Here is an 18,056-nt window from a genome sequence, read left to right on the forward strand (position 1 = left end):
AGAGATGGAGCGGAGGGACTATGGTGGAGATACGGGATCCAAAAGAGAAGACCGAAAGGAGGGATACTCTAGAGAAGGAGAGGTACGGAGACTTTGATAGAATCAAGTGAAGGAAGAAGCATCTTTCATTGACACCATATAAACCGACTATCGACATGATACTCTTCTCTCGGCTTTTGTCTCATTAGAGCCCTAGAGGTCAAGTGCTTTCACAAGCGCTTTGTACGAAAGCCAGACACCTACCATCTGCAGACTGAACCGGATCAGCATTCTCGTATACATGGAGACGTGTCACGGAATCAATGAAAGGGATGTGTCTGAGAGACGAAGTGCTAGGAGTCTAGGACAAAGTGAAGAGCAGACCCCACGTGCGCGGACCGTGGACCCGGTGTCGGAAAGAGCCAAGAGAGACGGGAGGGTCCGAGAGGATTGGCGGGGGCTCCGGCAACGCTCGCTGGGTGAACCATTTTTTTCGCTTTGGAAGCTTCTTCTTTCCTACACAAATGTCGTCTCCAAGTGCCCCTTCAAGGCATCCGCCCTCTTCTTTTTCCTGTACCTCTGGTCAGGCCCATGTCCAGTCAACACTGACTTCGTCGCCACTCTTACGCTTGTTCATCGACTGTCCCGCAAGCCCGCCTTGACTCGTAAGTTGCAGACTTTTTCCCTTATCGCCAATCACCTTGCACGGATGAGATCAGAAGTAAAAAATAGATGTTAGACTAGTGATCTTTCATGAACACATTTTCTAGAACTGAGCAACACCTTGAGCACACGACCTAGCACGACTCTTGTCTACTTGCTTCAGTCTAGCTAACCTCGAGTCTCTTGCAGCACCCCTCGTTCCCTATACCTCACCACCCCTCTATCATATAGCCGACCAACATGTGTGGCATCCTCGGCGTTATCCACGGCAACCCCTCGTCGCTCGACGCTGCCGCTGAGATCCACCAGGCTCTTTATTACCTGCAACATCGCGGCCAAGATGCCTGTGGTATTGCCGCCTGTACCCGCAACGGTCGCATCTACCAGTGCAAGGGAAACGGTCTCGCCGCAAAGGTCTTCCACGACGGCTCGCGCGTCGCCGACCTGCCTGGCTTCATGGGCATTGGTCACTTGAGATACCCCACTGCTGGTAGCAGCGCAAACTCGGAAGCCCAGCCTTTCTACGTCAACAGTCCCTACGGCATTGCCCTCACCCACAACGGCAATCTGATCAACGCCCCCGAATTGAGAGAGTACCTTGATCAGGTCGCTCACAGACACATCAACACCGACAGTGACAGCGAGCTGATGCTGAACATCTTCGCCAACGAGTTGAACGAGACCAAGAAGGCCAGAGTCAACGCCAGCGATTGTTTTGCCGCACTCGAGCGCATGTACAAGCGCTGTTCCGGTGGCTGGGCCTGTACAGCCATGCTTGCCGGTTTCGGTCTCATCGGTTTCCGTGACGCCTATGGCATTCGTCCTATGGTTCTCGGCTCCAAGCCTTCGGACGACGGCGTTGGCACTGACTACATGATGGCCTCCGAATCTGTCGCCTTGTCGCAATGTGGCTACAAAAACATTGTTGACATCAAGCCCGGCCAGGCCGTCATCATCGAGAAGGGCAAGGAGCCCGTCTTCTCTCAAGTCGCAAAGGAGTTGAATTACGCTCCCGACATTTTCGAATACGTCTACTTCGCCCGCCCCGAGTCCGTCATTGATGGCATCTCGGTCCATCGCAGCCGTCAACTCATGGGCTACCGCCTCGCCGAGACCATCAAGCAACAGCTCTCGCCTGAGCAACTCGCAAGCATCGATGCCGTCATTCCCATTCCCGAGACCAGTCTGATCTCTGCCTACGCTGTTTCCAAACACCTCAAGATCCCCTACTGCCAGGGCTTCGTTAAGAACCGCTACATTTTCCGCACTTTCATTATGCCAAACCAGAAGGCTCGTCAAAAGGGTGTCCGTGCCAAGCTCAATGCCATCCCCATTGAGTTCCAAGACAAGAATGTGCTTCTCGTCGATGACAGCATCGTCAGAGGTACTACCAGTCGCGAGATCGTTCTCATGGCCAAGGAGGCCGGTGCCAAACAGGTCTTCTTTGCCAGTTGTGCTCCCCCGATCACATATGCTCACATCTACGGTATCGATCTTGCCTCGTCTTCGGAGCTCATTGCCCACCACAGCACTTCCCAGGATATTGCCAAAAAGATTGGTGCCGATGCCGTCGTTTACCAATCGCTCAAAGATCTTGAGGAGTCTTGCGCAGAGGCCAGTCCACGCCCGAATCAAAAATTCGAGGTTGGCGTCTTCTGCGGTACCTATGTCACACCGGTCAACAACGACTACTTCGAGCATCTTGAACGCATGCGCGGAGATGCCAAGAAGCTCAAGGTTATGGAGAGCGCACGCGAGGCTGTCAGACAAGGCACCGCCGGCGAGGAGGAAGTGCGCATGGCAGCGGGCGGCGTCAAAGTCGACCGCCAGGGCAACGTGGTCCCTGCCAACGAGGGCAACCAAGAACAAGTCAAAGCTGCCAGCAAGATCACTGCCGAAGGCGAGGACGAGGAGAAGAGACCGAAAGGTGGTCTGATGCACCGCGGTAGCCAGGATGTGTCTTTGCACAACTTGAACGATTATTAAATGATGGATTGGTGGGACTCCCCGTTTGGAACGGTAGGAGGATTTCAGAAACAGGAGACAAGGTTGGCGTTTCGGGCGCTGAGGTTACATTTCACCCTTCGTATAGAGATGCAGGAAAGAGGAGCATTATTGTCGTTGCTAAAGTAGAATGAAATTCACTCGGGCTACAAAGCTACACACGCAATAAATCGATAGCTGGTTTTCTTTAAATCATGTCTAGATCCACATTGACCCACAAAGGAGACGGTGGTGGAGTGGCTGGTGGGTTGGGTTCGGTGGGTGGATATCGCTCAACCAACTGACAGAGGCTTGCAGTACTCTGCTCAACCTCTGGACATGTTGCCAGTGCCGGAAGGATTGCAACTAATGTTGTTGCCCAATTTCACAAGTGTAACATACTCACCAAACATGTCATACCGACGATCATTCGCATCAACACGGAGGACTTTGGTTCTTGATTTCGAAGTTCGTGGTGATTAGGGCAGTATGTACCCCCACGACCGAGGCCGCAATGCCACGCTCCACAGTAGTTTGTAGGGCGTGCATCGCCATCATCATCTTTCTTGTTGCCCAGCCATCGACATCGACACATCGAGCAAACCACCTGAATCAGCAATCTAGTCGTATCCGAAACCTTCCGATCCCCAAGCATAGTCAGTCGCATGCAAGTCAAAAAATGAGCCTCCGTCTATGGTGTCCAAGAAACCCTCGTCCTCGTCGTCTCGAGCAGCGGCGCCTACAGCATCATCCACGGTTGCCCCGTCGCAGTTGGGTTTGACGAACGGCGAAGAGATTGCAACCTTCCAGCGACACCAGCAAGTCGCACTGTCTAGAGCAAACAATAGCATTGCGCGTACTGCAGCTGCAAACGGAAGGGTGTTGGTAGATGCGAGTAACTTGATGCTGCTGGCCAACTATTTTGACCATGTCATGGCTGGTATACAACAGAGGGCTGATCTGGTAAGTACCCGTCGAGTAAACTTTCTCATCTTTTGTGTACATGTTCTGCTCTCGTGTGTGTTCTCTCGATGTATGCTGGGGTGTTTGCGTCTTCCATCCTGTTTGTTGCTGCTCAGTTCTTGGTCGTTGCGATTAGGCATGCTTAGAGAGCATCTACTGACAAAACTGTGTTTTGGAGTTGACTCGTCAAACGCAAGCGTCGGTACAGAGACAGAGCTCGAGAGCAGTCTCCTCTATTCAGGCCGCAAATGCAGAGATCGCTCGGGTTCACAGTCTACTCAGACAAATCGATGAGCTCGAGGCAGAGTTCGACAAGATAAGACGCATCCGCGACATCGTAGCGGCTTTCAGAAGTCGGGTAGAGGCCTTAGAGAGGAGAGTAAGATGATGCAGTAATCATGGCAAGACTTGATGCTTCAATGTATGGAACTTCGGGAGTGCATGTCTTTGAGCTTCAGCGAATTATGATGTGTTGATGCACGAAGTCAGCGAGACCCCAGGAAGAATTCAGCATGGTATGAAACCTGCTCTCCAATCCGGTGAAACTGCCCTTTACATCTGGATCCCTCAAGGTACCTCTTGGTAAGCCGTTCTGATCCCATACTCAAACCGGAATATGCTTCTTATGATGTCTCAGCAGTCAATAGTTAGGCTGTAGGGACATACAGTTTGAACACAAAGCATTGCATATAAACTGGCACGGCAAGGAGTAAAAGTATAGACGAGATAAATTATCTGACTATTGAGTGACGCACAAAACAGAACAAGTCATGTCTAGAAGTTCGGCCATGTACACGACCGGGCGACGAAGTGAAAGAGATCAGAGTCGTGTTGGTACCATCATTGCCCGGGGCAGTATCTCCAAATCGTCTTGCAAACACGCCCTTCCTTGGCTCATTAAGGGTAGATAGAACCCATAAGGATCTGATAATCCCGCGAGATAGCAATCCGAAACCTGCCCACCAATCTAACAAGGGAATCATTCGCAGAAATAAAACAGAGACAGTGCGCCACCTCTTCCCAAACGTAACGCCTAACTGAAAACCAAGAAAGAAGCAACATAGCAGGCCGCGTGCATGGCGGCCTGATCATCCCAAAAACATCAGAGACCGTCGGTACAATCCTGGTCGGATGCCCAGTGCCCGATATATGGGCGGGTATATGATCGAATTCAAAAGCAGAAAAGAATGCCAGCCGGACGCAGCCTGATCAAGGGCGCTGACCCTTGCAGGCCCAGGTCTTGCTTGTAGTGAAAAAAGTTGACTTCTCAGGAAAATTGCTGGCTGGCAATGTTACCAGCATTCATCACCTTACAGACTCATGGTGAGCCATTCCCATTCTTGGGGACCGGCGGGCATGCCAGAAGGAGTGCTGGCCAAAGATCCAGAAGGACCATTGTTCATGGTCATGTTTGGCTGTTGAGTAGACATGAAGGCAGGCGGAGGTGCCTGGGCGAGTTCCTTCGGTTTGTTGGCAGTGTGGATATCGTCCGCCTCGCCCATCTCGATTTCTTGGGGAGAGCTACCAACCTTGCTCTGTTTGCGCTGGCGTTTCGGTGCAACCATGCGTGTAGGAGCAGGTCCTGTGGCTGGCAACTGCGGCTTTGGTGGACCAGGAGCAATAGGCACTACAGTAGTCTTGGGCGCAATAACAGGATTGGTCAGAGTAATAGGAGTGTTGGCTGTAGAAGAGGAACCACCAGCAGTGTTGGGAGAATCGGCATCGTGTATGGGTTTGGGAGTAGTCGCGGGAGTTTGAGCGACCGAGTTCTTCCTGCTAGCGACCTTCTTCGAACGACTTGAGGAGGGCCCAATGGTTGCAGAGCCCGCTCCGCCGCGGTTACGCTTCTTGATGACATCTGTCTTGAGACTCAGCGGACGTACGACACCGTGGAGCTTAAGGAACAAGCCACATGCGTTACACAGCGGATGTCCTTCAGGGTTGCGGCGCCACAAGGGAGTGGTCTGAGTGAAGCAGTTTGTGCATGTTGTAGGCAAGCCGTTGTTGTCACCAGGTTTTGGGCTTCCCAGGCGAGAAGGTGCAACGGAGCTGAAGCCTGTCGATGACTCGGGCGGCGACGAGGGTGAAGATTGCGGTCGGGCAGAGAAAATGCCATGCTGGGCGGCCATTGCAGCCGCGTTTGGAGTCGAGCTGGTGCGAGGAATCTTCTTGAGACGGGGGTCGTTGCCGCGGTTGCGAATCTCGCTGACAGAGGCGGCCGAGCCATGCGTACGTCCCAAACTACCCACACTCCAATCTTGCGGCGAGGGAATCATCTCGGTATGGCCAATCGTGACGCCCTTGCGAGCCGGAGGTCCAGCGTAGCGAGCTGGTAGCGAGTTATACTGGCCCGAAGCAAGACCGCTCTCCCATTTGTACTCGCCCATCGAAGGGTCTTCCATAGGCGAGAAGTCGGTCTGCATCATGAAGTTGTTGCGGTCGGCAATATTGGTTTCATCGTCTTCATTATCCGAATCAGCACCGAAGGTGAACATGTTGTCGCCTCGCGGCAAAGACATGGCTGTCGACAAGACCTCGGTCGGGTCAACATGGCCCGACATAGAGAAGGACGAGGGCTGGGTAAAGGAAGTGGATGAATCGGGAGCCGAGATCTGACTGAACATGTTGTCGTTGTTGGGACTGAAGATGTACTGGGGCTGCATGCTGGCGACAGGGGTGGGCTGCTGGCTGGTATAGCTGCTCATGTGAGCATGGTGCCTGAGATCAACACTGCTCGAAGTGTTGAAGAAGACAGGCTCGTGCTCGGGGATGGGCTGAGGAGTCGAGACACGAGACTGGTAGGACGACTGGGGCGGCGAGCAGTAGTTGTTGGACATGACGGACTGGTTGAACATGTTGGCATAGGGGCCGTTGTTCATCATGGGCGAGCCAACAGGCGAGAAGTTGAAGTTGGCCTGGAAAGGGCCGGCCGATGTTAGCAAGGGATCGTTGTGGATCGAGCTGGCACCCGTGTCGAAAGCGAAAGTGTCAAGGCCAAAAGGCACTTGAGATTGGGTCATGTCTGGGTTGAAGGCGGTCGAGTCGAGCGAATAGTTGTTGAGGAGAGCATCGTTGTGCATGCCAGTGGTGACGGGGGGAACTTGGGGTGAGCAATCGGCACGTCGCTTGGGTGGCTGTTCGAGTCAAGTCAGTAACGAGATAGGTATCGGAAGCAGTGGGAGGCGTAGGTTACCCTGCGTTCGTCAATGCTAGTCTTGCGCACATGGCGTTGGATGTAGCCGAACTCATCCGTCGTCTTGTTGATGGCTGTGGGAGCTACCGACGGGGCCGAGGCACGCACGACAAAGTCGTCCTGGGCCTCGTCCTGCAGCTGCTGATGACGGCGAATAGGAATGCCGGTCGGGGTGGCCTTGGGGTCGACGGTGGTCGTCGAGGGGTCGAACGAGGCGGGCGGCGAGGGCTGGCTGATGGGGGAGGCAATGGACGAGGGGACAATAAAGTCGTCCAGATTCATGTGATCGTTGGTGGGGATGGGGAAGTGCGAGTGCGACTGTGACTGCGACTGGGCCTCGGCTGACTGTCTTAACTGTGCAATGCCGCTGGGAGCATTGGCACGCTGCTGGTATGCGTGGGCTAGGCGGCTGTGGGAGCTTGTCAGAGTCATTTCGTTTATTGTTGGGCGGGGCGGGGAGGGCATACCTCTGGTGCTGGGCGCGCCTCAGGTTCATCGACATCATTCGCCAGGTCAGGTTCTCCATGCGCTCCGAGTTGGGCAGCGTGTTCCTGGTCTTGGAATACAGCTTCCAGATCTGCGTGCCGAGGGGATCTTTTCGCTGCAGTTCCTCAGGCGTCTCGGCGTCAGGTTCCCGCCATGTCGCACTCTCAAAGACACTGTCCCGCAGCGCCCTCCGCGCCGACGACTCTGTTGGTGAATCCAGCGTGCTGGCGCTGGTGAGGGAATGGACGGCCGAAGAGGTCGTCGAAGAAGAAGGTGCCATGGTTTCGACCGTGTTGGAAGCAAAGGCACGCGGCGATGTCATGTTTGGGTGGCCCCCACGCTCTTGGTTGGATGCGCGGCTGTCGTTTAATACATAGGCTCTCGCACCGAGAGAGAGAGGCAGGTAGGGCCAAGTCCGAGCAACTTGTTCGCTGTGTATACACGCTGTCTCGAAGAATTATCGACCGCCAACGACCAAAAGTCCAAGGGTAAAGCAGCTGTGGTTGCGAATGACGCGCTGGGAAAGGGCGAGGGTGGTGGGATGTGGGTATGTCTAATGATGGTTGGCTCGACGTCGAATTCGAGCTCGGTCAGCACTGGGCCGGCACATGAGTAGCCTTCTCCTGCTACCACCACCACTACTGCTAGGGGCGAACCCGCTTGCTCCTCCGACTTGGTCGCCTGTTTTGCGCTTCGTCAACTTAGTCTCCCTGCACTCTGAATGTGGCTGATTCAATCCGTTAGCTTCGCCCACGCGCGCCGACCGACGGGCAGGGATCTGCCACATGCTCAGCCCTTCTCGCCTTGCCCTTGTCCCTGCCGTCGCATCCTGTAACTTCTCCCTTATTATCATCATTATATTCCATCTGAGCGTCCTCGTCTCGCGCATCCTTGCCACCTTTTGACACCTGCTATGCACTTGCCCTTTTGACCACCCGCTATCCCCAAAGTCTGTCTTTCTTCTGCCTGCATTGCTGCTGAGCTGACACGCTTTTTCCTGCTCAGATCCAGCGCCGACATGAAGCCCCCCACGCCTCGGGTCGCTGCATGTCCTCGTCGCAAAACACGCCCAATGACGACGGTAACAGCGTTGACAGGCTCCAAGCTCCGACCCACCTCTGCGGCTCAACCTTGTCCTCCCACTCCCTATCCGCTGCGAGTCTGCAACCCTTTTTGCCGTTGTAGCTCCGCTCGGTTGAGAACTCACCCTCTACTCTACTCGGAAGGCCCGTCCATCGCCTGCCTCTCAATATATCCGACATGCAATCCATCAATCTACCCTTTCATCTGTGCCCACTGCCCCTGTACAACCAGTACTCACCACTCTACCGGCTTACCTTGATGCCATCCTCTTGTCTATCCTTTCTCTTCTGTTTTCCCCCATCGCCCCGCTCATCTCTTGACTCGACACGTCCTTGCGACCCGTGCGTGATACTTTAAACTCCCCACATCGACCCATCGCTGAGCCATCCGTGATATCCCGAGATGGACCCTGATCTTCGGTTCATTTCTTTGGGGATTGAGAACCTTGCTCCATCCTGTCAGTGTCAGGGCACGAGCGATTTGGTATCCTCCGACTCGTGACGGATGCAGCCGTACAAGCTGGAATTGACCGAATCTCCGCCTGAATACTTAATGTTTAGTCTTCATGACTCTCAAGAGTTTGTCTAGCACCAATAGCACTCGACTATTTACCAAGTACCTTTGCATGCGCAACTACCGATGCCATGCCTTGTGAATGGCTAGCCGATCACCATGCTTCATGGTCCTGCGAAGCGAACAAGCAAAAAATGCATATGCACGAGACAAGCTCCACCACCGTTTGCTCTACGTGTGTCGCTTCCGTTTTGACTTCTCGCATGTGAATTTTCCGCGAGTGTTCCGAGTTTTAGGAAACTCGCTCGCCATCTCTGCCATCTCCTTACCCTCAAGTGTGTCAACGCGCTTCAATCCGGAAGGTCCGGCCTTTGACATTGAAACGCGCCATGTCCAGAGTAGTGCGCCAGTCGGTTCAGGAACGACAATTCCTCTATATTGACTGAGGTTTGTTTGCACACGACCATGTGGATCTCTTTCCCCGTGATTCTGAGATGGCCGCGCCCGAACCATGTGGATGAGGGCGCTAGGAAACGCGACAACTCAACCTACAATTTCTCCAGAAATAGGTAATCTGCTTGGGCGGTATCCGCTCGGTGAACCCGAGATGTCTTCGAACCCCAGAAACAACATTGTCATGTCTTCTGTGTTACTCGACGACTTACTGGAGCAGGATGGGGGCACGTCTGGGTGCTCTCTTGGTAGTGCCCAAGCTCGAGAACAAAAGGAAAAATGAAGAAGGAAGAAAGAAAGAAGAACCGTGGCTTGTCATGGCGTTTACTTCAGCCTCCGTGATAAGGTGAGTGGGTCTCGCATCCTCCAGAGTCCAGGTCCAGGGACAGCTCGAAACCTTGAGCCGGCGAGATGCGGTGAAAATAAGGTGGTAGGTCGCAAAATGGGTCACTGACGCTGGAAGGGTCATTGTCTTGTTGTTGATTTGCTCGCGTGCCTTGTGGTCAGTCACGTACGAATGAAACCATGGCAGTTCCACGCACGTACGTTCGTTTACCTCGGCGAGAAGCCTGGAACAGTGGATCGGAAAAACAGTCGCGGCGATATTAGCCTGTGCTTGCTGCAGGACGCCGCGTGGAGCCAGGCGTTCGCATTCGTTGTTGTACGCAACTGCGCAGTGGCCTCTCTTCACCCGGGCGACATGGTTGCTCCGGCCGATGCTTACCAGTTGGGTTGATCGTCCCCTTTCGCCTACGACAATATAGCAATCTTGAGTTTGTGTAGCCATTTGCAAGTGTGGTCAGTGGACATTGGCTTTCTAAAGACTGGGGCAAGGGCTGAACAGAAGTGGCTGATCCGATTAATGTGCAACACGAGGCATGTGAAAGTGGGCTTCCGCTCATGCAAGACGGCCGCGCTGCAGCTGTTCGCTTGCATGCGGCCGCGGATGCGGCCAGCCAGTGATATTTGGCATAGGCAGTCCAGATCCCAAGTCAATGGCGGATGTGTGGTTCGATGTCAACGAGCAAGGTTCTTGGGGTTTCGTTTGAGAATTGCCTCTAGCGATGGCTACTGGTTGAATCCTAGGGGCAGTTTCTGATTCGGACAGAAAGGTGGCGTGTTCTGGGAGGACCGAGTTCTGGAAAGGTTGGCGGTTGTAGACGTGCGGTGCCTACTGATATATATGCGTCGGAGCACAACATGATAAGAATGACCCCTAGGATAGATAGATAGACACTGCTATCAGGCATCGATGTCGCAACCTTCTACTTGCACCTGCTGTCTTGGTGCTTATCTGCGATGGCGTTATCAGTGCATGGCTTTTGCTCGTCTGAATATGCAGGTCAAACCTCTCTTATCTAGCGATTAGGGTAGGTGGTAAGTGGGTAACTCGGTAACAGATCTTGAACATAAAACAAGCATTCCAGAAAGGTTCGGGAAGCTGACACCTCGTGGCCAACAAGGTCATCCCGCAAGTGGCTGTCTAAATCACGCGATGCGCATTTCTATGACTACAAAGAATCGTCCCCGCCCCCAACAGTGAGCTACTTTTGCAAACAGTTATGAATCCGCTTCATCCTACTTCTGTGTCGAGCAAGCCTTTCGATCTCTAGTCGGGCATCAACTTGCAACCATGATTCACTCAAGTCCTTCCCGTACAACAAAGCAGGATACCAAAGAGGTCCTGGACTTCCCAACAACCACAGAATAACGCAGATTCAACCTGCCGACGAGGGGATTAACAAGGTTAATGACATCGGGTCTGGTCAGAAGAGATACAGACGCTAGCAGGATATCATCTCGTGGATCATGTCGATTCTTCTGGCCACAACGATGCAAGGAAATACCGGAAACAATGCACCCATGGCCCAGGGATTTGTGAACTATGATGGCATACCACATGTCATGTCTGCACTCGAATCTCTATCGACTCTTCTGGCATCTTACAAGAAGGCTTTCCTTCGTTCTTGGACACTCTTCTTGGTCACCAACGTTCTAATAGTAATGCCTCCATCGCCAATACTCCATCGCACAGTCAAGCATCGAGAGTCGCGTAAATTCACGTACGCCGAAATAGCCATGGGAAAGGAACTGCAGGTTAGGTGATTGAGGCTCAGAAACAATAGCCGTTCTCGGTACTTTTCGTCCAAACGTACAGAAATTTAGATCCAGATCTAGCGGCCTTCGAAATCTGCTGGAGCTCTACCTTGGAAGAAGCGTATTATAGATTCGTTCTATTAGACTTGGAATCGTTGATCTGGAACCACTGTTAGACACGCAACAATGCTCAACCCTGCACTCGGAACTTGGATGACATCTCCTACCCATGTGCTCAAGTATGAAACACCCACGCTCATCCTCCAAAGACTAAAGCGGCGACCTCGCTGTAGAAAGACACAAATTTCAAGTTCGAGCTCCATCGAAGAGAGCCTGGACAAATCGGCATCTCGATGGATACGATCCAGCTGTTGAGAACATTGTGCATTGCTATAGCTAAGTATACGCGCGACCAGCCTTTGCACTCATGGAGGTTCTGTGAGAACGACATAGGGACACTCGCTTTGAATTCCCAAACACTTGAAACCCACCATTTTCGCCCGGCAGACTTTTGGGGCACAAATCACCTGGACTCGACACGAATCATTGTGTGTGCCGCGTTACAGTGGCTGTCCGAGCTGATAAAAGACTGAAGTATCTATCACCTTGTCTCCTTGCGTAAACTACGAGCCAAGATCTCTAGTCAGTCTGATACCCACTAACTACGCAACTAATACATGGAAGCTAGCACGTGTCCCTCTTCACTTCTTCACTGCCTTCTCAGGATTCTTCTCGTAAGCTTTGCACCATTTGCTCCACTCATTTGCTGCCTTGGCTACGACGGTCTTTAGATCGTCCTTGACCTCTGCAGTCTCCCAGTGATCATCCTCCCAGTTCCTCGTCTCGCCACCAGTCTGACTCGGAGCCCAGCCAATTGCCTGGAGGCACTCTGTCTCGCTCGGTGCAATACCGAAGGATGGGAAAAGTTTAGCATCCTTCTCGTGGCATCTCGCTTTCAGATAGCTATCCAGTACTTCGAGACGAGACGAAGGTTGGAACGAAAGTCTCAAAGTGTCTTCGTCATGCTTGCCGCCGGTAGAAGTGGAGTGGAGTCGTTTGGTGACGTTTCGAGAGATTTTTGCGCCTCTGATCGAAGCAGTTGCCCAGACCGCATCGATTTCCAAAAGTCCCCCGAACGGCCAGATCAATGTCAGCATGATGTCTATCGCGGCAGATACAGGCAGCAGTCCGGTGGCGACGATCGAATCTCGCTGAGCCTTGCTCTTACTGCGCATCATGGATTCGACGAACTCGACTTTGAGCTGATCTGGACTGGTTTTGAGGCTAGCGTTGTAGACCAGGATCATCTCCTCGAGACCGACGGTACGGTGAGTTTCTCCGCCTTCAGCATTTCCATCCGACTTTGATCCCTTGTCGCTGTCAACATCGATCCTGTTGATGAACTCGAGGTTGGAGCTCTTCGTCCAGCCCATGGCCGTGTCGATTGCTTTCGTGGCTTTGCCTTTCACACCCTGCCAGCTCGCGGTTTTGGCGGTTGATGTTTTCGCTGCGCGCACTTCTTCTTGCCATTTGCGTTGCAACTTGTGGATCTTCGCTTCCTTTTCTCCTTCTTGAGGTGCTTTCAAAGGAGGAGGCGGAGGTGTGTAGATCAGGTATCTGGTCGGGATAGCATCAGGTGGAATGCCGTGGAGACTTGGCTTCGGAAATGGAATAAGATAAGCCACCAGTTTGTGTGGATCTCGAGTGTAATGCACTGCTGAAGAGATGTCTTCATTCGAGGACCTGACACTGTTCGTTCGCCGAGGAGGAGCTGGATATGATGGTTGTTCAAGGAGGGTGTTCGAGGAGCTAGCGGTACGAGGGGGCAGTGGTGGTGCCTGTTCGTAGTACTCCGGCGATGCTGAAGTTGGCTTCATGTATTTCTCGTGGCCTTGCGTGTCCATCTTGGTGAGTGGCGTCTGATACCGTGAGATGCACGACTTTGTATTTCTTTGCTTATACAATACGAGTTGTGACAGCTGCAGCAGGCAGAAGTGGACTACGAATTATTTATTCGATCCGTTGCTCCCTCAGCCCGACAGCCACCATGACGACTTCTGTCGCAAGGTTGGGTTGCACACGTGGCCGCCTGGATCGCCGTATAAATACGCAGACGGCAACGCGCCAGCCGCAAGCAACAGGTGCGGTGATCGATACGCTCTTTCCAACAAAGACTGTCTTCATGTGCAAGATATGCAACGTAGGCAAGCATGTAGCCATGGGGATCTACAATGCCTGCTGTACACAGGGCTGGGAGTCATCGGCTCATTCCTGAGCTTGTCTATTACACGGTAACAACTACGTGTTTCCATGAGTAGCTTTCTTTACCATTCGTGTCACAAGCTTCGGTATATCACGAGATGGGACTGATTTGTGGAAGACAATGAACCCCTTCAGTGCCGTCACCATGGTATTCGTGTGTTCCGCAGCCATCCGAAGCCTGCGTGCGAGATTGAAGGAGGACCGGAATTACAGCTGGGGTGGTAATGATACCGATATTTTGGAACTTGGAAGTAGCGCTTGACACAAACAAGCTTCTTCTGGGCGCCACACTCACGGCTTGAGTTTTCGATCTCTTGTCGCGATCAAAGATTATCGATGCGTCTGGCCAACCTCGTCACTCCTTACCATGTTATAACGCGGACAGCACTTTTGTTTCGTCGAGTTCATATGTACACGTCAACTCTTGATAGCAGCAGTTTATGCAGCAAGTGGTCTTTCAAGTACAATCTGCGACCTGGGTCTAGTGATAAAATCAAATTTTGGTGCTCTATACCGTTTCGTGACCAGGGTGGCCGAGCTAACATGTTTCACAGATCATTCAGTCAAGTTTGTACGCAAAAACAGCCTAGCGATGCTATGGATGATAGCCTGAGTCTACCTGAGCTCACCGATATACTCCCGATCTCGCGTGTGTAGATTGGCTATCGTCGTAAACACGATGTAGACGAGGGTGCAACGGATGGCAGATCGTGATAGCTCAAGATGTATAGGTTATATATTATATATTGGCGAGCAAGTCTTCATCTTCTGCCCGGCTGGCACAATTGGTCAGCGCGTGAGACTTTTACATTCAAAAAATGTTCATCTCAAGGTTCAGAGTTCGAGCCTCTGGTCGGGCGTTGCACTTTTTGTTGATTGTCCATCACTCTCGCGACAGCTTGGAAGGCTGTTTTTTCCTTTGGTCTATAATCCAAATTCGCCCATGCAGGTTCGTGTGGCAGGTGTGGGTGCCTATTTCTTTGAAACATACGCACAAAGCAACAATAGAAACTTAGCAACGACCGTATTGAAGTTGGTGGTAACTCCTGCCTACTCTCCTCCCTCCCACCAGGGTATAGAGTGCGATGCTCACCGTGGAAATGCAGAGTAGTTTCTGGGCCGAGCATACGACCAAAGAGAGCTCAGATGATACCATGCCTCGATAAATACTTTCGCGTTTGTCAAAAGTGCTGTGCATTTATACAGTTACACACATTACCTACAACCCTTTGCACATGGGGAGGCTGAGCCATAATTAGCTACCCTCGACATTACTGGTACCTTGCATCTCTTTGGACGCAGCTGTTGCCCCATCCTCGTCTAGCACACTCCTGGTATACATACATTGTATATTATATGATTCAGAAACATACATCCAGGCGTGACAGAAGTGAAGTTCTGAGCACCAGAATCAACTGCTTCATACGTTTTCCTCTCATTCCACGCAAACTCACAACTTTGCCTTGCCTGCTACTATACTGCGCCACTCTGCCTCGCCAAATGGCTCATAAGTGTTGCCTCTTGGTGGTAGCCAGTAAAGCGTGTCCTTGGAGCCTGCGGTTCCATGAGAGACCTTCTCGGGATCTACGCCCTCACGGCGGAGTTGCGTCTTGTTCTGCTTGTTGTTGTGCATGGTGTGTGCTTGGTCGTCTTGTATGAATCGCAAGAATAGTGGGACAGCATACTTGGGAAGCGATCGTTGCGAGTGAGCTAGGAAAGCCTTGAAGTCGAACGAAGCACGATCTGTTGGCTCGATGTATATGGCGGCGCAACATGCTCTACCATCATGGCCTGCCGCGATCGTTAGCACATAATTGTCACCGATTCGAAAGAGACTTGCCTGGAACTTCAACACCATAGACATTGGCTTCCTTGATGGACGGAAATCTGCCTAGGCACTCTGCAACCTCAGCCGTGCTACAGTTCTCGCCCTTCCAACGGAAGGTGTCTCCGAGACGATCCATGAAGAACCAATTTCCATCTGAGGATCTTCGTAGTGCATCGCCAGATCTGTAATACAAATCCCCTTTCGCGAAGACATTCCTGGCATATTTCTTTGCTGTGGCTTCGGGTGCATTCCAGTACCCTTTGAAAACATTCTCATCTTCGACCTTGACCAACATCTCTCCGCCTTCCTCGTACGGCTGGCGCTGTGCGAATCCGGTCTTCGGGTGACGCCAGATCTCACCTGTCTCGTAGTCCAACTTCACTGGAACATATGTGTTCTTGAACACCGTACGGAAGATTGCTCCATGATGTCCGACTGCGTCTGCGAAATGGTCGTTCCGGCTATAGTTGTTCAGAGTAAAGACACCCTCAGTGCTGTTAAAGAACTCCATGACGTCTGTCACGCCGAATCTGTCTTGGAATTTCCTCCAGACGTCTGGTCTCATACCATTGCCATGCATTAGACGGACTTTGTGATCTTTATCTCGGGGCGAGGGTGGTGCGGAGAGCAAATACCGTGCGGTTTCTCCCACGTAGACGAAAGCAGTGGCTCCGGAATCCCTAATCTCGTCCCAGAACCCAGAAGTTGAAAATTTGCGCCCAATGGCCAGTGTCATACCAGACGCCATGCAACCAGCAGCCAGCACGCCGCCAGTGCCGTGATACAAGGGCATACAGTTGTAAAACACGTCTCCGTTTGGGCCCGAGGTTTGATGCGTTAGACGTCGACGATAGTCACCCAAGAACCAGATTCTTTCGAGGTGAAAATGACTTGCCTTTGGAAGACCAGTCGTACCCGAGGTGTAGATTCCCAAGACAGGTGTTTCTCCATTCACGTGGTCTCTGTAATGCGACTCTGGTCTTTTTGGGCTGATTGCAGCGATCGATGCCTTTGTCGACGATTCGAGGACGATAATCTGGATACCAAGTTCTTGCTCGATTCTCTCACGGCACTGCTCGACTCGCTGGCGGCACCCAGCATCCTCATCTACAACAAGGACTTTGCTGTTGCTGATCTTGAGGCAATGTAGCAGCGCATCACCAGTAAGATTGTAATTGATCATTGCCGGGGCTGTGCCGAGACCCCATGTGGCAAGTAAGGTGAACATGAATTCTGGCGAATTTTGGAGATATATGGCAACTGGCTCACTGGACCGGACTCCTTTGCTCAGGAAAAACTCTGCATACTGGCAGGCTTGCACGTGAGTCTCTGACCAGGTATAGCACCCCGTTCTGGACCAGATGCATCGTGTCGAGGCAGGTAGACGTTCTACTTGTTGCTCGAATTGGGACCAGAGTGAGGCTTCTCCTCTCTTGACTATCGAAGTTGATATCTGTTAGAGCTTTGATTGAGTAGATTTGACCCTCTTGGTCGGTTACCTGCTCGGTTCCATTCGAACTGGGCTCTCTTGACGTTCCAAAGATCCCGCAGATCTTTGCTAACCTGGAGTTTGCCATCGATGTATGCAGCAGCAGCGACGGCAGCGCCAGCGATAGTAGCGGTGCCTGTTGCAGCGTAAGTAGACCAAAAAGTTGTACAAGACGCAATGTTATCTACCTAGATCCATAGTGTTTGAAGAAGCTGAACAGAAATCAGGATAGAAAAGAGGCACGACGTTTGGTGGAACAGTTTGTCCAACAGCCAGCGTGCTTTGTACATTCACCCTTGGCCCTCGGCCGGCTGACTTATCAGCAGTCGGCCGTAAATATGGAGCGGGGTCTACTAGGGTGGTTGGCAAGGAGCTGAAGAATGGTCACTATGTAGCAAGAAAGTGGACCTGACAAGCTGCTGTAGACGTTGTTACATAGCTCTGTACGAGAGAATGCGGTGTGTACATGTTGAGAATTGACAAGACAAAGATGAGAGCTCTATGCTGGAAAGCCTTGGTGCTAGGGTGATGTCTCGGCTACCATGTAACAGACTTCAGGTGGTAGACAGGACTAAAGCACATATCATAAAGATGCAATAAGCAGCAGAACCGATGATAAGCATCGCTCTAGGCAGCTGGCAGCGACCGGGTGTGCTACCATGGGAAAGGTCATGACAAGGGAGGCACCAAGTCAAGACATGCGGCCCAACACAGGCCAAGCGTTCTGCAAGGACAGACCTCGGCAAGCCACTGACGATCATAGCAGCACGGTCTTTGGGTGCCTGAATGTTAGAGAATGTTGCATGAGAAATAGAGGAATGGACACGACTAAGTGGAAAGGGGTTTCATGAAGCCACAGAATGTTTCTGCAGAGATGGGTGAGTCTCTGTGGTCTGCGACAAGATGGGTCGTCCGAGCTTCGGGCGCGTAAATTGTGAGCTTCGAAACCATGGGCAGCTGACGTGAAACCTCGCGCCGCCGATGCTGGAGCAGACCAGGAGATCCGAGTCGTCTGTGTTGTGGATTGACTGATGTGTTGTCATCAGATATCATTCGTCTCTGAC

At 52.2% G+C, this 18,056-nt stretch overlaps 5 protein-coding genes across 5 annotated transcripts; 2 read left to right on the forward strand and 3 right to left on the reverse strand.

The window, feature by feature from the left end:
- Window positions 1–882: 882 nt before the first annotated feature.
- M436DRAFT_82161 (amidophosphoribosyltransferase) lies at window positions 883–2,628 on the forward strand (the record flags this gene model as incomplete). Its single annotated transcript, XM_013571793.1, has 1 exon — window positions 883–2,628. One exon carries the CDS (start codon window positions 883–885, stop codon window positions 2,626–2,628), a length of 1,746 nt encoding a protein of 581 aa, XP_013427247.1.
- Window positions 2,629–3,318: 690 nt separating this feature from the next.
- M436DRAFT_47676 (uncharacterized protein) lies at window positions 3,319–3,976 on the forward strand (the record flags this gene model as incomplete). Its single annotated transcript, XM_013571626.1, has 2 exons — window positions 3,319–3,588; window positions 3,767–3,976. The coding sequence occupies 2 exons, from the start codon at window positions 3,319–3,321 to the stop codon at window positions 3,974–3,976; spliced, it is 480 nt and encodes a 159-aa protein (XP_013427080.1).
- A 922-nt stretch (window positions 3,977–4,898) lies between these two features.
- On the reverse strand, window positions 4,899–7,547 carry M436DRAFT_73055 (uncharacterized protein; the record flags this gene model as incomplete). Its single annotated transcript, XM_013571794.1, has 3 exons — window positions 4,899–6,722; window positions 6,782–7,190; window positions 7,249–7,547. 3 exons carry the CDS (start codon window positions 7,545–7,547, stop codon window positions 4,899–4,901), a joined length of 2,532 nt encoding a protein of 843 aa, XP_013427248.1.
- A 4,567-nt stretch (window positions 7,548–12,114) lies between these two features.
- M436DRAFT_47563 (uncharacterized protein) lies at window positions 12,115–13,317 on the reverse strand (the record flags this gene model as incomplete). The annotated part of the gene is made up of 2 exons (XM_013571609.1): window positions 12,115–12,749; window positions 12,885–13,317. The coding sequence occupies 2 exons, from the start codon at window positions 13,315–13,317 to the stop codon at window positions 12,115–12,117; spliced, it is 1,068 nt and encodes a 355-aa protein (XP_013427063.1).
- Window positions 13,318–14,930: 1,613 nt separating this feature from the next.
- M436DRAFT_64062 (long-chain fatty acid transporter-like protein) lies at window positions 14,931–17,190 on the reverse strand (the record flags this gene model as incomplete). Its single annotated transcript, XM_013571688.1, has 5 exons — window positions 14,931–15,006; window positions 15,130–15,466; window positions 15,531–16,940; window positions 17,003–17,128; window positions 17,181–17,190. 5 exons carry the CDS (start codon window positions 17,188–17,190, stop codon window positions 14,931–14,933), a joined length of 1,959 nt encoding a protein of 652 aa, XP_013427142.1.
- Between the last annotated feature and the right edge of the window lie 866 nt (window positions 17,191–18,056).

Source organism: Aureobasidium namibiae, assembly GCF_000721765.1.
Source record: "Aureobasidium namibiae CBS 147.97 unplaced genomic scaffold scaffold_9, whole genome shotgun sequence".
In the NCBI taxonomy this organism is placed as follows: Eukaryota; Fungi; Ascomycota; class Dothideomycetes; order Dothideales; family Saccotheciaceae; genus Aureobasidium; species Aureobasidium namibiae.